The 17,293-nt window shown below is 40.2% G+C and overlaps 1 protein-coding gene across 1 annotated transcript in view; it reads right to left on the reverse strand.

Moving 5' to 3' along the window:
* adgrb1a (adhesion G protein-coupled receptor B1a) overlaps positions 1-17,293 on the reverse strand; it is a 112,329-nt gene that overhangs the window by 20,972 nt on the left and 74,064 nt on the right. Inside the window, exon 24 of the mRNA XM_024268040.1 lies at positions 16,534-16,593. Coding sequence (XP_024123808.1) covers positions 16,534-16,593 — 60 coding nt within the window. The remainder of the gene's footprint in view (positions 1-16,533; positions 16,594-17,293) is intronic.

Genomic DNA, 17,293 nt, shown 5'->3' on the forward strand with positions numbered 1-17,293 from the left:
TCTTCTGCTGCTGCCCTTTATCATTAGCATACTGTCAACATTTGTAGTCTGCACATGCAGAACTGCATCACAAGAAAAAAATTCTGTCACTAACACAAACAAAAAACATGCATCCATTATCTGCAGATATATATGCTGAGATCTCACATATATTACATGCATGCATGTATGTATGCATTTAAGATGGTTTAGTCAGCACAGAGGATCTAGGTGGCGCAGGAAAGAGGGAGGGGAGGGGGCAGAGGGGTGAAATAATAAATCAAAGGAGGCAGACAAACAGAAGAGGCTGAAGACAGGAGGACGGACAGAGAGAGTCTAAAGAAGACCAGTCTGCCTATCAGTAATTCAAATGAGCACATTAACCCCCTAACACCTGATTATTAACATACTGTAACTTTTTAATTGTTACCATGATCACGATAATTCCCGCAGATTCAGGAGAAAAGTGGCTCGTCATGTAAATGGTTAAAAAGTTACACTAAATCAGCTTCAACTACTGATGTAAAAGATCCTCATGTATAACATTCTGCCAAAATCATTCTCCTAAGTAACATAGTCATACGTTGAAATGAGCAAACTTATGTCAATTTTGGAAAACAGGAAAACCCATGATGCAGTTCTACGACACACATCACAAAGAGAAGTTATGTAGCCTTTGCTTACTGCCAGATGTTTTATTTCGTCGTGAGTGTTGAAAAGGGTTTTTAGAACTAAAAAGGGAATGCGTCCCAATATTCACACAGTGAGGTATGTGACGGTCTTCTCCACATATGACACACCCCCTAGGACAGGAGTGTCAACTCAATCACACAAGGGGCCCAAATCCAAAACACACCTTAGGTCGCGGGCCGACCCGAACTTTTTAACATAATTATGAACTACATATGAAGTATTACCTGTGATAATGCTAGTGTGAATGCTGTAAGCTGAATTTGGCCGTTGAAGATGCTAGTGCTGATAGCTGAAGATTCTGAAATTGATAGTTAAAAACGCTGAAGCTGATAGCCAGATAAAATATTAGCCAAATGCCAAATTAGTCTAAAAAAAACAAAACAAAAAAACCTAGGTTAGCCAAAACAGCTAGCATGCAGCTGAAAAAATAGCTAAACTTCAAATTAGCCTAAAAAACCCAGAAAAAACAGCCTAAATTATCTAAAACAGGTAGCGTGCAAATATTAGCCTTGGTTCAGAACAACCCAAAAAACTAACAAAAAACAAATCCTTAATTAGTCAAAATACCTAGCATGTAGCTGAAATATTAGCTAAACTCTAAAATAGCATAAAAGATTTTAGAAAATGCCCGGGCCTTGACTTTGACACGTGTCCTATGGGGACTATTTTCTATACCCCACCCCCACCATCCTTCGATGTCAAGGAATCACTAACTGCAGACACACCAGAGTTCAGCTTCACCAACTAAAGAATGACAACAGAGCTTCTGATTTTACTATGTACGTTTGAACATTATTACCGTATTTCCCAAAAAAGTCTGTTTTTTTTAATAGATTGGCCAGGGCTGCAACTCATACTCGGGAGCAAATTATTTGTGATTTTCTTTTTAAACATAAATAGGTTCATATATTTGTTATTTTCCGCACCAACAACCAATTTCCTTTTGTTTCCCACTAACAACCTCTAGAGGACGCTGTAGGATAGAAACGCAGAAGAAGAAGTTCTCCTCATCACTATTGTGATGTTTTCTTATTTGCATCGAGACATTATTACTATTATTATTATTTTTCTCTCCTTGGACTAATGCAGGACAGGCACCTCGGCGGTGTGCTCATCGCTCAAATGGGACTTCAGATCACCTCAGTCTGTTCCATTGACTTAATATTGAATCTGGCCGCTGCGCGAATCGCGTTCGTTGTGAATGCACCTTAGACGGTCAGAAACTCTTCTGCCACCCCCTCCCCAAACTCTTCCATACCTTCACGGGGATGAAATTGAACCAACTGCCTTTTGCCTCTTCATCATCTTGTTGTCTTCCTCACTGATTTTTGTTACTTCCTGTTCCACAACAGTCACCTCTTGGGATTTGTGCTCTCTAACAAATTCATCATCCATCAGTTCACCAAAGTTCCCCTTTTGTCTTTTCATCAGACCTGTCAACACATTTCCATCTCTATCCTTCATCATCCTAACCTGCCACTCTTTCATAACCCTTTTCCTTGGACCGCAGTCCTGAACTTCTTCCTTCCACCGCCAATCTCCTGATCTGATCTTCATTCAGCAGAACCATCAGGTTCCTTCCCCCACCTCTCTGATCATAGTTGTAGCTGTCCATTTATCTGGAAGAAGCTCCTGATCTCTTGCTTCATCTCTTCTTAAAAGCCACACAGCACTCTTCCTTTTCCAACTTCCACCTCTTGATCATCTTCATCTTCATCTTCTTCACCACCAGAGTCATCCTCGCACCACCATCCTCTGCCGTCTGTCTACATCCCCTGATAACTAATCCAGGATGAAAGTTCAGTTCATTATTGATTTTTTGTTACATGTCTGATGCCCTTCCTGACCCAACGCTCCACATTTACCTGAACCTGGGACTGGCACACAAAAGCACTGGATAGTGCCCCCTGTGGGTTAAATCTACTAGATTAAAAAAAAGATGAACAACCTATATCCTAAAATAATTGTTGTTTTATTTTTCATTTCCAATAGATGAAAAATAGAATAATTCAGTTGTTATTAATGGATATTAATTTTATTAATTATAATTAGCTAAAGTGCTAAAATGGCTTAAATTGGTCATGTTGTGAAACTGGATGATGTGTACCACTGAAAATCTTTGAGTTTTCTGGAGGTCCCACATTTGTCTGTGTTCAGTTCCACACAGTAAACCTGATCTCAGGGAGACACATTTAGCTCTGCACTCTACAGGTTTTTGGCTGATTCGAAGATGGATTAGTTCTACTTATTAAAACAAATCAGTAATAATTCAAACAGAGAATTACATGTTACAGTCTGGCTTCTATACGCTGCAGCGTGAATCACACTTGGCAGCAAACGAGCATGGAATCATTATTAAGCATTTTCACATCATCAGCTGAATGCTGTGTACCATGGCAACACAATACTTAGTGCTAGCTTAGCTACAGTGTTCGCCTTATCTGTCAGGCATTACAACATGGTTAACCCTTTAACACCTGAGCTTCGCTGGTGACGCTTAGGGTGCGTTCACACGCGACAAATTTTGCGTTCCCCGCCTCTCTTTTGTCACTCGACAAATTTGCTGCTTGTCACCGGTCAAAAATATGTTCCTGAGCTTGACGCTGTGGCCACATGTGGGAGGAGCTACAGCTAATGTTTTAGGATGCTCGCTATAAGGAACGGTGTCTGTGGATATCTCACTTAGAATGTATGAAGATACAGATGATGTTGAGAAATCAGGTTTATTTATTATGAAGAGTTCTACAAAAACATCAGTAATCATGTCTCCATGTTTGGGTTTATATGATTATCAAAACATTTTCCCAGTACAGGGGCCTGTGTCTGTATGACAGCCGCTTCCACTGTGTTTCTGTGTCTCTGTGGCTGAGCTTGAAGGCTCACTGTCTAGTATTAACCCAAGGGGAAAAAAAAAAATGAGGGGATATTTTTCCTTTTTTTTTATGTCTCAAGGAAGTCCGAGCCGGTAACCTCCGGACCCCACAGCGGCTCTCTGTCTGCTGGCATGTCGAGTGAGTAAACTCTGCTGTGGGAGTGAAAGCCAGCGATCTGTCCAGAGTGTATACCGCCTTCACCCCAAAGTAGCTGGAGGAGCTCTGCAATCCCGCGGCTCCAATGAGTTAATGGAATAGATGAAAATTCAGGACGAAAACGCTCGCTTTGGATAAGTATTCTACCCGCTGATCGAGTCACTAAAAACGGTCATGTGCCCAAAGTTGAGTTCCTGATTGGTAGATGTGATGCGGCGACCTGTCAAACTTCATAATTTTGGCCACACTGCCCAATTCGTGCCCGTCACTCAAACCGCAGGACTTCCGTTCACCTCACTGTTCCACTGACTTAACATTGAAACTGGTCACCTCCACCGCGCGAATCGGGTTCAGTGTGAACGCACCTTTAAACACAACATTTTTAACATACTGTAACTTTTCAACCGTTAACACGATCATTCCAGTAGATTCTAAAGAAGAAAAGCGGCTCGACGAGCCGCTTTTCTTCTTTAGAATCTACTGGAATTATTGTGTTTACAACTTAAAAATCACAGTAAATCAAAGAACATAAACACTGAAGCTCTGCTGTTAGAGGGTTAAAACTGTCCCATATCATCACACTGCCTCCACCAAAAGAGAATATTCCAGTCCATATTCCATATTCAGCCCAGCATTGGGTTTTTTTTTTTTTTTTCCAACAGGTTGAAGGTTTGGTCGCTCTGCTGTCTGGATTTGTTACAAAACCTGACCTCGTGCTTGAACTGCAACCGTTACAGCTCAGGTACGACGCCGAAGTGGTCCAGCCACCGCAGATGTCTCCCATTGGCTTTGGTCCAGCTGCAGCCACAGGCTCTGCTGCCGACCTTTTGAAACTCCAAACTCATGTAGGTTGACTCGTAATCAACTATTTATTATAAATTAGGGCAATAATAGCCCCAACTTCACAAAAAACGCCTCAACTCAGCTTCGGCATCTGGCGAAAATTTGAACCCAACGAAACAGATTTGGAGTGCTGGACAGGCCAGATCATCTCACTCCTGCAGTCTGAGATTCTTTCTTCAAACTCTGACAGAAAACGGCGTCCTTCCAAACAGTTGTTCACTCCTCATCTCACTCCTGCAGCTTGGTTTAGCCAAAAGACAAGGCTGACAGTACCACACAGGCCCTATCCAGATCATTGATACTGGAAAGTCACCCAAATAAATTTATGTACAGTTCATAGTTAGAAAAGGGGAGGATTGTGTTTTTGTTTGGATTTGATCAGAGCTGGAGCTATCCTTACTGTAATTCGGCCTGCCTTATTAGCATTTTTTAGAAGGTTGTTAAGGAAAACGACAGTCATTGTCCCACTTTAGCCTTTGTTTTGACTGCACAGAATCCTTCGGGGGACGTCACAGGCTATCTGTCTGTCGTCCATATTTTAATCTACGGTCAATTCTATCAATTAAAAAGCTGCTTGGCATTGGATGAAATCAGTTAAAAGATTTTATTCTAAAACTTTCAGATTTCTTTCACTGTGATACTTTTCTTTGCCAAATGATTTCCAGAAAAACATAAAAAAAGATCTATAACTATTTGACTGTGCATACTGTGCATACCGCGGATCCCCCTCCCTGCAGCCGCTGTGTACCTCGCGCCGCCCATTATTAAAACAATCGTTTGACCACACTGAATGCAAGTAGGGTCAAATTCATGCATTCACCATCTTTGTTTTAACATGCGTCAGAGTTGCTCTTTGACGGTTATCCAAAAGTCTGTTAACCTGAAGCTCCCGCTCTGTGTGGGACGAGCTTCTGTCAAAAACTTTTCTGGAACTCGTCTTGGAGGATGCAGATACTGAGAGATTAGGTTTATTTATTTTGGAAAGCTGAATAAAAGCATCGGCTGCCCTGCAGCTGCTGCTCCTTTACAGGGACGTGCAGGCAGGGGAAGGTAGTACGGCAAGCCAAAAGGGTCAAAAATGGCTTAAAAAAGGGGGCATGGAAGCGCCTCACCTGCACATGTACTACGGATAATTATTATTTGAAATATATAAATGGTCCCACAGTTAGTGTCAATACTACAATTAATACCAAAAAATATTGAAAGTTTTTTAACTTCATTCATTTAAGATTTAATTAAACATTGGTGTGTGTGTGTGTGTGTGGGGGGTAGCATATTCCTCATTCTTTTCTCTCAGTTTTTGTAGATTTGGTCTCCAGACATGTAAATGTAACCAGAAACTACATGATTTTACATTTTTGTTTATGTTCAAAGTTCAAAGATGTGTGATTCTATAATTATGCTTTGAAGTACTATATACGTTTTCTCAAATATGTTTTAAATCTTTAAAAAAAAAAAAAGTAATTTCAGGCTTTTATTGTCTTGTTTTTTCCAGTTTTTTTTTAACTTTATATTGATCCAAAAAATGATCCGAATCGTGACCCTACAACCGTGACACAATCTGAACCGAGAGATTTGTGATTCGTTACACCCTAATATTACAACACTCTGTGGAAACAGGGATATCTGAAAATCTTTTTCATTTCCTAAACACCAGACACATAAGTCATCATATTTAGAGACAAAACAAACAGACAAAAACAAATGTTGTCTGCATGTGTTTCATCTGACTCGGTGCAGCCTTCACAGATCCATCGGGTCCTATCATGTTATTAGTAAAAGTGTAAATGGTGTCTGCCTCTTTTCATAGGTGGTCAAACTCAGAGGAAATGAGGACATTTCTGGCCTTTATACACTTACAAAGACATTATTTCAGAGCAAAGTCCTGACTGTCAGCTCATCAGAGGGAAAATGACAGAGGGAGGAAGGACAGAGAACGGGTCGAGTGTGGAAGGAGGGAGGCATACAGCAGAGGAGAGAACAGAAGCAAGAAAAGTGAAGGTAAAATAATTAGCGGGACTAACATGGCGTTACTGGTAGCTGTGGTGGAAACGTCAGCCGAAGAGATAACTCCGCACTTGGCACATTTGAGCGTCATATTGTACAGTGGGACTGTCATCTGACTGCAAAGTCAAATCAACACGCTGTAACACACAAACAGATACAAAAGCACCAGCACACACACTCACACTAGACAGTCTCACGCACCTGAGCCTGTCTCACACACACAGAGGGTCACAGTGTTCTCGCTCAGTCTCTCTCAGGGCTGAACGTGTGGCGTTTGCTGTCCTGTTTGTGGCTTATAGGGCAGGGGGCGGGGCCAGATCACAGCTGGTTTGGGACGTTTCTATTCACAGGTAACAGCTTTTATGAAAGAACATAGACTCCTCAGTGACTGACCCAACCAAAGATCTGCTCCTTAACCAAACCAAAGATGACTTCACATGCTAATGTCTGAATGTGCCTGACCAGAGGAGCATGGAGGCTCAAGCTGCCTCGTTCAAAAGAAGACGTTCAGTGAGTGTGGTTCATCGAACCAGGTGAGTCTGAGGTCCTCTTTGGGAGGAGGAGCAGTCAAGCCGCACTGTCCAAGGACGTCGAGGTCGGTTCGTTTCACGTTTTCTTCAAATTTCCCTGATAGTAGAAGTGTGCGAGCAAATGACAACAAACATCTCAGGCTAATGAAAAGTAAGATCTGCACCTACTCAGATTGATCTTTTTTCCCCTGGCAAAGATTCCAACGCCAACTGGATCGGAAGAAGCTCCAGTTTGTCTACACAAGAACAAACAAACAAACTATAGCATCGCTGGCTAATCTACAAACTAGAAATGGGATGTAAGTCTGTGCAGGTTCTCTGAAGAGAAGCGCAGACGGCAGCTGAGGCATCAGCGTCCATCATGAGACTCCTTCAACACACTGAGGACAGCAGCACTTTACTGCTAGATAAGTGAGCTTGTTGATTTAGAGTGGGGGAGCTGCTCCAGCCGGGAGGGGACAATGGCAGCACTCGCTGATTGTTGAGAAGACTAAGGACAAGGCGCATGTCACATCCAAGTCGATGCGAGTCACACCAGACAAAATGGTTAACGGTGCTGCTGGTCACGTTTCGTGGTCTGAAAGCTTATGAAGAGCAGTGCCAACGTCACTTAGTCTGAAAAGCAGACAAACGAAATGACTGAGAAAATAGAAATGCTGGCTATCCTTTAAAGCTATGGTATGCATGCATAGTCATAGAAAAGGTGAAGTGATCCAAAATGTATGAAACAAAGCTTTCGTAGAAAAAAAATCCCTTTAGTTTGTTATGCAGGGTAACATTTTGTATTTAATTTTTATAGACAAATCATATTTATTTTAATCAAATAAAAAAAAAAGTGCTTGACTATGTAATTACTATTGAGTTACAAGGTTTTAATTGCATTTAAACACATATTATCATGACTGGCAACCTGATAAGGCACAGTCTGAACAATTGAACGCTAAAAATTAGGATAAAATATTACAAAACAATCTTTTAAAATTTTTAATTTAAATGAGAAAAAACAAACAAACTACTAAACAGCCCTAAAATATTAGAAGGAAACAAACAAACAAACCAAATCAAAGTTTGTTTGTTCACTAAAACTGCTTGTGAGAGTTGTGATAGTTTGGATGAGCTGTCATATCATGTCTGTTCTGTATCACAGCATCCAAACATTCAATCAGTGCTCCGACTGAAAGCATAGAACCATCTACACTGTCAAAAAGGATTCCAAACTACTAACAACACGCAGAATAAAAAGAAGACATGATGAGGAAATGATCAATCAACCATGTAAAGTCCACTACCTCAAAGAATTGACAGAAAAACATTTATTTTATTTAAAAGGTAACCAAACACCAAACTGTTGACCTCTTTAAATGGGACTTTAAAACTTTTTTTTTAAATGTATGTTTTGGATTTATGCCCCCTGTGCGATTGAGTTTGACACCCCTCCTTTAAATAATGATATTTTTAAATCCTTTGATGAAATCTACAGGACACATTTGCTATGTCATTTCTTAAATGAGATATAGAAAATGTTATTTGTGAAACACTGGTGATTTGGTAAGATTTAGCTCACAGCAATGTTAGTTTAAGATGCAAAAATATTGACAGGAGCGTTCAGGGGAAAAGCCCCTTATGCACCCACATTTGATCCAAGCAACTTAACCTAGTGTACTATCAATGGGTGATTTTCACCCGTGCTAAAGTACTCATAGGATTTTCAATATGTTGCATTTTTCTGCCTGGGTAAAGTCTCACATGTCCCAAGAATGGGTGGACCAAAGACCAAGTCTCCAGTATCTTTTTTTTAGGATTTTTTTTCTTTTTAAATTCTTATTTTTTCAGTAATATCAAGCATGTTTTGGGGATCTTCCTATGTTTTTATTTTTCATTTTGTTACAAAAACCACAGTTGAAAAATAAAAAGCTACTCTAATTTATCATGTGTTGTCATACTTTGAACTATTTTTCATGACAAATACTTTTTATTGAGTATATTCAATCAGTTAAAAGTGACCAGACAAAAGTGAATGTGTAACTTTTTATAGTGAAAGAGTTCTCAGGTTAAACATGGTGTAACTGTATCACAAAGAATGTTAAAAATTATGTATTCTTTTAATACTTTAAAATAAAATGAGATATTCTAACCATGAAGTTGTGAAAATTAGCAAAACTTTTCCTGCCAAAATGGTTTTTGAGATTTAATTTCAAAATGAGAGGGAAAAGCCATTCTACTGCCTCTAGTGGAATGATGATAAACTGCAGGGCAGATCAGTTATTTACAAAGAGTGTTTGAGTTTTGATTATGCTAATGAGATAAGGTTCTCAGAATGTGTGTGTCAAAAATGATATGAATGCTTGTATGGGGTTAAGTAAAATCTCCAAAATGACCATATATTATGTTTTGTCCTTTCTGACATGAAAATATGTAAATGTTTCTATATCTATGATTAAAATATCTTTGCCTGTCTGCCTATCTTCATGTATGTGTATAGTAATTCCGGCAGACAAAACAGCAAAGACGTTCTTGCAACACTTCAAAGCGTGTAAACGCTGCTTCTGAAACACAGAGAAAACCAATAAATAAATAAACTTTGGTGAAGGAAAGATATTTAAAAGCAAAAACAATCTAATGAAATTTTATACGACCTTCTGTAAAACAGTGGTGAAAGCAGAGCTGCTGAAAGAATCGATTTTAGTAGCCTCTGGAAAGCCAGATTAAAAATCACATCATGGAAGAAAATTAAATTTCAGGTAAAAGGGCAAGACAGCTGTTTAATGTACGCTGCAGGCGGTGATATTAAAAAGCCATCAACACTTTCGGTTCTGCACCATTTTTCAAACTTCAGAAGGGAACAGGCAGCAGGAAATGCATTGAGCTTTGGAAATAAAGATCAAACTCACATAACACAAGGTAATACTTCAGTCTAACAGAGACCTCCATCACATTACAGGAGAACAAATGAAACGCAAGATTAAAAATAAAATGATAAAAATCTTTTAAACAGAAAGGTCAAACATTTATTAGTTTTCTCCAAGAACTTATAGACTCACATGCTAGAATCCTTTCACTGCTTAAAGTCATAGCCACATGAATCAGTGCTGGAAGATGACCTGTACAGGTACTGCAGGTTTTTGGGTTGTCTAGGCCTGTAGAGGGTCGTAGAGAGGAGCAGCCGCATCTTAAGGGGGAGCAGGTGGGTCTTACAGTTCTCTGGAGGCTCATATATGATCACCTCAAGAGACCTTAAGAGACGTCGTGAAAGTGGAACATACTATTGCTGTGTGGTAAGTGTATTGCCAAGTATTGATGAGGATAACGTGAGTTACACACACTCAAGATGTACGGGTGATGCTTTCGTGTGATGTATTTATGCCACACTCTAGTCCTCAGTGATGCACACACAGCGCGTGCATGTTAACATTAGTGTCCATAGGATGTCCAAGCAAACTGCACTCTGTCTAATTTCTTCATTTCTAACAGTCAGCCATGCCAGCAAGGCCAAGTGGGTCCCATGTGGTTTAAAAGTGGGCAGAAACTGTGGGCCCCGAATGGGTTTGTCCGCATTGACTTAAGTGGGCACTCAGTGGGTTAGCCTGCTATGTTAGCCAGCCACCCAGTGGACAGCACAGTGAGCTAGTGAGCTCTTCTGTAGTAAGGTAGCAAGCTCCATTGTATTGAGCTGGCAAACTCTTCTACAGCGAGCTAGCGAGCTATGCTGTAGCATGCTCCACTGTCCACCAGGCTGCTGGATAGCATTGCGAGCTAACCCACTGAGTCCCCACTTAGGTCAAAGTGGGCAAACACAGGTGGGGCCACCACAGAAACTTTGGACAAACCCAATTGGGGCACACATTCTCTGCCCACCTTTGAACCGTATGGGCCCACATAGCCTTGCTGGCTGGGAGGCTGCAAACAAGGAGTGTGCATGTATCATGTGAACAGCACTAATGGGCTCTTTGAGCAGTATGCAGGATTCGTGGAGGGTTAAAAAAAAGAAATCTAGATACAACACACCTGCGTCTCACTTACTTCACTCTCGCTTAGGTGTTGTGTAAGTGTTCACTACGATCAGATGCTTGCATCAAGCCCAAAGAAAAAAAGTCCATGAACATTTTGCTCTATGGACTCTCCAAGCTGTCCACGACCTTGACATTTGGTGAGGGTCACATGCGTGCCCCATGCAGGTTTGCCCAACCTTTGCCAGCCTGTATCAACCTGTAAGGACAGTTCTGACAAAGGCTTAAGAAAAAAAACACAGTTTGTAGTTTAAATTGAACATGTGTTTTCATTTCTGAAATATATCACTGCTCAGTTTTAGGGTGGGATAACGCTCTGCAATGGGACAAGAACAATAATGCTCTGCATGATGCAGATCCTGCTGTAAGCTTAACTGGAGTCTGAACACATGAGGGACCTCTGGTCACATGCAACATGGCGCCAGAAACGATCTGTAGCCAGAAGCAGAAAATTCAGAACTTTAGGAAAACCTTTAAAAATTTTTTAAAACTTTTCAGAAGTATCAGCTTTTAAATTTGAATAAGCTGTAACTGTCTAAGAGTTTAGTCTGTAAGATGGGCTTCAAATGGACAGAAACTTTGATCGTTGTATTTTTTTTCAAGTCAATATTAACAAGTGTTCCGATTTGTATAACTACACCCGTTTACCTCCGGAGAAAAGGATGACAAATTGCAATTTTTTTCTCTGGGACAGAGTGTCAAGGAGAAAAAAGCTGAAAACGGGGTTTACGGTTGAGGACTTCCGGCCAATGATTTTGGGCGGAAGTGATTTTTTTTTTTGCGGCTGGCTACACTGCACTAAATCCACAAAACACATTTTAACCTCACAGATCTGTTGAGTCACAAACAAACTCCAGCAGTTTATTTGACAGGTTTCATTTGTGATGTCATTTCTTCCATAGTTAGATGTCATGGCTGATGCCTTTCATGTGCTAAACTGAAACTGACGAGTATCAGGACACCTGACTGCAAACTGGAGTTTGACATCCATCCATCCATCTATACATCCATCTATCCATCCATCCATCTATCCATCCATCCATCCATCTATACATCCATCCATCCATCTATACATCCATCCATCCATCCATCCATCTCTACATCCATCCATCCATCCATCCATCCATTCATCCATCCATCCATCCATCCATCCATCCATCCATCCATCCATCTATCCATCTATCCATCCATCCATCAAGCAAAATCCAATCCAGAAAACAACTGAACTGAGTTGTTGGAGTGTTCCACAACAAAAATCCAAACTAAAGCTGTGTTCGCACTGTGTTCAGAAGATGGTGAAGCTCATCGTAAGGGGAGAGTCAATGAATGATCTCATGAACCCAGAGATGGAGATATGATCATTGAAGCTTTTCTAGAGCTCTTTAAAATAAATAAACCTGACCTCTCGACATCATCTGGGTTTCATGCATTGCAAATGAGATATAAGTCAATGCTCCATGTAATCATCATTTGGTAGGAGCTCCTCCCACATGGGTATGGGCATCAAGTTCATGAACTAATTTTTGGACAGGCGTCTAGCAGCGAATTCATTGTGCGTCCAAATAGAGACGGCCAACGCGGACGCTGTTTGGTGTGAACGTAGCAAAAGAGTTTACAGACACAGGATGTGAGACCTGTGAAGGTGTTAACACTTATTGTTTGAACTAAACATCCAAACACAGTGGTCAAATGTTCCAAAATCAGGAACTGCAGAATGAGGAGACACATTACAAAACATATAAAACAGGACCAGCCAGCCTACTAAAGGATGGAACAGGAGGGTAAAAAATCCTAATCTGAGAGGATCTGCCCACAGAAGCTGCTCTGTCAAACTATCGCCCAACAATCTGCTCTGGTTCTTCACTGAAGCTCTTATCAGACAACTCAGAGGTTTGATGAGTCATGACATGTGTCAAAGTGCGTAGACGTGCTGATTGTTCACATGAAAGTGGTTGACTCAGTGATATACCAGTGAGTCCTAGAATGCTTGGTTTTTCACAGCTTTAACAGAACCTTCATCAAGAACTATGGAAAGCAGTAGAAGATTACTGGAGCCAATCCACAAGCCACAAACTGATGTGGGTTTTACAAAAAACAAGTGCTCTTCTCTTCACTGCTGTCCTGCATAGACCTGAACTCCAGAGCCCTAACCACAGACAGTACATAGAGAGAACTGGACTGAGTATCCCCTTCCCCCTCATGTTCCAAACAGGAAGTACCCGCTGGACCCAGAAAGCCAAAATCCCAGAGACTTCTATTAAAAACTGAACAGCTTTTACTCAGTCATTCTGTCTGTCAGAATAACCATTCTTGCTCTGGTGTCTTTTTTTAACATGTTCTTGCTAAACCTTTTCATGATATATTTTCTTTATCGCAAGCTAGTCAAGTTATAAACTGACCAATCAGATGCCTCCATAAGAGCATGTGGTGCCCACTGGCCCCACCTCAAATGTTCAAAGAGGTTGATTGACATATTCTCAGACCAATCACTGCTTACTAACGCCGCCTGGTCCCAAAATGGCAAAATCAGGAAACAGCCATATAATGGCGACTAAATTGACTTCATTTCACTGGAACCCGAGGTAACAGCCTTGTTATCTCCATCTCTATTCATGTTAATGGCCTTTACACATATTACTAAACTAGAGTTATATTTTAGATATACCGTAGAAATCGGGCATATACACGTTTATAGTATTGCTAATAGTGAAGAGTTTGAATCACCTCAAAACATTTAAGCTTTTAAAGAATATTTCTCTTTTGAATGTTAACCAATGAAGGTTGATGACCATAGGATGTCTGATCTACAAAATCTATTGACACTAGTGAATCTATTGTGTAGGACACCACAGATTCACAGTATCGCTCATCGATAAAACTTTTAGTCTACTTGTAAAACTATTCCACCGCACCATTGTAGGTTTCCACAATGGTAAAGTTGGGTTGTGAGGAAGTGCGGATGTTGGGAAAAGTGTGAAACGATAAAAGTTTAAGTCAAAAACAGTGTTTGTAGGACTTGAAATAGACCGCAAGTGTGAATGGATGTTGGTTGCAAAGGCATAGTCAGAGGGCTGACAGAAGGAGTCAACAGTCCCATCTTCTGTCCAGAGAACACGATAACTCTGCCAAGGAATTCATGCTAATAGACTCTCTTGAGTGCAGCTGGGGATGGCAACAACCCCCTGGTACGGTCTGGTACAGACGTGTTCTGTGAGCAACGTCTCCGTTGTAACTTAGTTCAAGACGAGGATTGTAGATGGACATGTGAACTCCAGGACTTTATCAAGACAAAGACCTACAAAGATTAGAACAAATTGTTTGAGCTAGCCAACTAGCAAAGACAAGACAACACCTCCAACAAATACCAAACACTTTGTAACTAAAATCCATTCACAAGATCTGAAGCGACTCACAAAACGAATATTTTCCTTTTGAGATTCTTCACCCCCTGGTTGTCCATGCTCATAACCAGAGTCTCCTCCTTCAATCATTCTTTCATCGTGGATGTTTTTCTTTCTTTCATAGAACACTAGTATGGTGATTAAATTATTATCAAGTACTTCTTAAGCTCAGTTCAGCTTCACTTTAGGAAGCTTAAGCATCATTGAAATTGAGTTAGTAGTCTGACAGACAGGATGCCATGTCTGTCCAGTCTGTTCTATCAACCATTTTATTTGAATCCATGTACACATTTGACATTATAACTCACTGCAAATGAATTACTGCTGTATACACATTATTTTAGCTTTTTTTGTGATAAGATGAATTTTTTACAGAAAACTTTTGTGAAGCACCTTTGTTGAGACATACTCTATCTACTTTTGCTGCATGTATTTTTTCACTGTGATTGAAATACATTACTGCTCTCACTTATGACATTTCAAGCTAACAGTTTCGTCTAACGAGTGTTTTCTGCAGAAGTTTAGCAGACCTATAGTGGTCACGCACTGGGCAATTTCAGTGGCAATGGCAGTCCTCAGTTCTTATGAGAAATCATTTAAATCGTTTTGAATTCTTGGTGCTTCTAAAAATTGAGTTGTTGCTAAATGTTCTCTCTAAGAATTGTCAAAAAGGTATTTAAAAAAGATATGTAACAACTAAGGTGACGCACCAAACTGACTTGAATGAAGACACCTGAGATGCTGTTCTTTTTTTCTCAAAGCACAACACGAAAAAAGTCTTTTCAGAGCTGAGCCAGCTTTCAGAAGCCTGTAGCTTTTTATAGAACAAGTAGGAATACAACTTGGAACTACAGATGGGACCTCAATTCACTTGTTTGGGTAAAAACTAACATCCTAATACTAATCTTTTGAATAGTTTACTTATCCACTATTTGATTTTATAATGAAAATAAGTTCAAATCTATGCCTTAAAGTCCCCCTCCGATAGAAATCCTGTTTTTAGAGTTTTTAAATGTCTGTGTGTCATTTTTCTTCTGAAAAGAACAAATGTAATAAGAAATCATTTTGTTTTTCCATTTCCGAGTATTTCTCCTTTTAAATCAATCAAACAGTCTTGGACAGACTCTGTTTGAATGAATGATCTTCTTTCCATCAACAGCTCTGCTGCACATGCACTAAACCCTCATCTGTTCCTAGTGTCTAGTTCAGGTTCTGGAGAAGAGAAGATGGTATCTTCACATTGACTGCAGTCAAATGAGCCGCCGTTCACATTTCTGTGGTCAAATCAGCATCACTGGATTTTTGGTGTGAGTTTCATCCAATATTACGGTAGCAGGACTGAGAACGCTGGAAAATCTCCACCAGACTCCACGGAGCTTCTTGATGTGACCACGGAAATGTGAACGGCGGCTCATTTGACCGCAGTTGGAAAGGATTGTAAATCAATGAAAGAGCATTTTGATGTTAGCTTTCATTATTTTCACAAGGACAACGGGGGATCAGGGGCGGAGCTTCTAAAGCCACGCCCCCTCAGAGGTGATTTTGGAAACAGGCTTCAGATCAACATGAAAAATGTCTTTTTAAGACATTTAGGTTGTGGGATTTTGGTTAAAAACTTCATAATCATAATTAAAACACTACTGGGAATGATTTTTAAATATGTCATAGGGGGACTTTAAATGCAAATAAGGTAATGTTGATAAGAAAAAGGAAAAGTTGGTTTAAAAGGAGAGATTTAGACAGCTTCCATGTGCCAACCAGATTCATGCAAACAATTGGCAGAGTCCCGTCAGGAGAGCAGAGAGCATGAAGGTTATTGCTCTGCTACATGAGCATGAGGGAAAGGAAGGCAGAGTTTCTCTACAAGAGCTACGACAGCAGAGAGGACGATGGCTGAGTCACGTTAAGCTCTAACCAGCTAACCAGAGCAAGGAGAAGCTGTGAAGTCACCAGTGAAACAGTGGAAGCAAAAGGTTACAGTAGGCCAATCAGCTGAGGATTCAGCCAGTTTGATCAGAAGAGTGGGATGGGCAGATATTTTTACCCAATCACTGGTGAGATGGGAGGGGGCTTCTGAGACTGATGTGTTCCTGACTGGACAGCCCTGAGTGAGACAGAGGGGATTCTGTGCAAACTCAAACATGACATTTCAGACAGAAGAACAGGTGCAGCGGAACCCAGAGGTCATTCAAGACAGCCAACATTTTTCATAAGGTAGAAAAAAATCAATGCATCAACAGTACGGATGGACACAGACCAGCCTGCAGAGTAAAGGGAAGCAACAGGCATAAGAGACCAGTCACTTTGACCAATAGTGTCACAAATCACCATTATGCCTTTAAATATTGATTTTACCCACAAGAGCTGAAAACGATTCAGAATAAGAAAATAATTACTTAGATTGTTTACTCAGTTCATAAATCCATTTCCTTTTTATAATTATAGGAGACATAAAAACTGCTTTTTTGGAAAGCTTTTATCGTAAGAATTCATTGTTTTCTTTGAAAAAACTTCTGCCTTAGTTTAATTTAAAACAACAATTTTCAAGACCAAAGAAATTTGGTTTTAGTAATAAATCTTTATGTTTTTAACCCTTCAACACCAAAGCCCCAGTGTTCATGTTCTTTGATTTACTGTAACTTTTTGAAAATTAAAACGGTAATTCCAGTAGATTCTGAAGGAGAAAAGCGTCTCGTGTGTTAAAGATTTTGTGTTTAAGCGTCACCGGCGACGTCGAGGCCCAGGGGCCGGGTCTGGCCCTCTAGGTAATTCTATCCAGCCCTCCAGTTCATTTTTTTTTTTTT

Source organism: Oryzias melastigma, linkage group LG16, assembly GCF_002922805.2.
Source record: "Oryzias melastigma strain HK-1 linkage group LG16, ASM292280v2, whole genome shotgun sequence".
Lineage (NCBI taxonomy): Eukaryota > Metazoa > Chordata > Actinopteri > Beloniformes > Adrianichthyidae > Oryzias > Oryzias melastigma.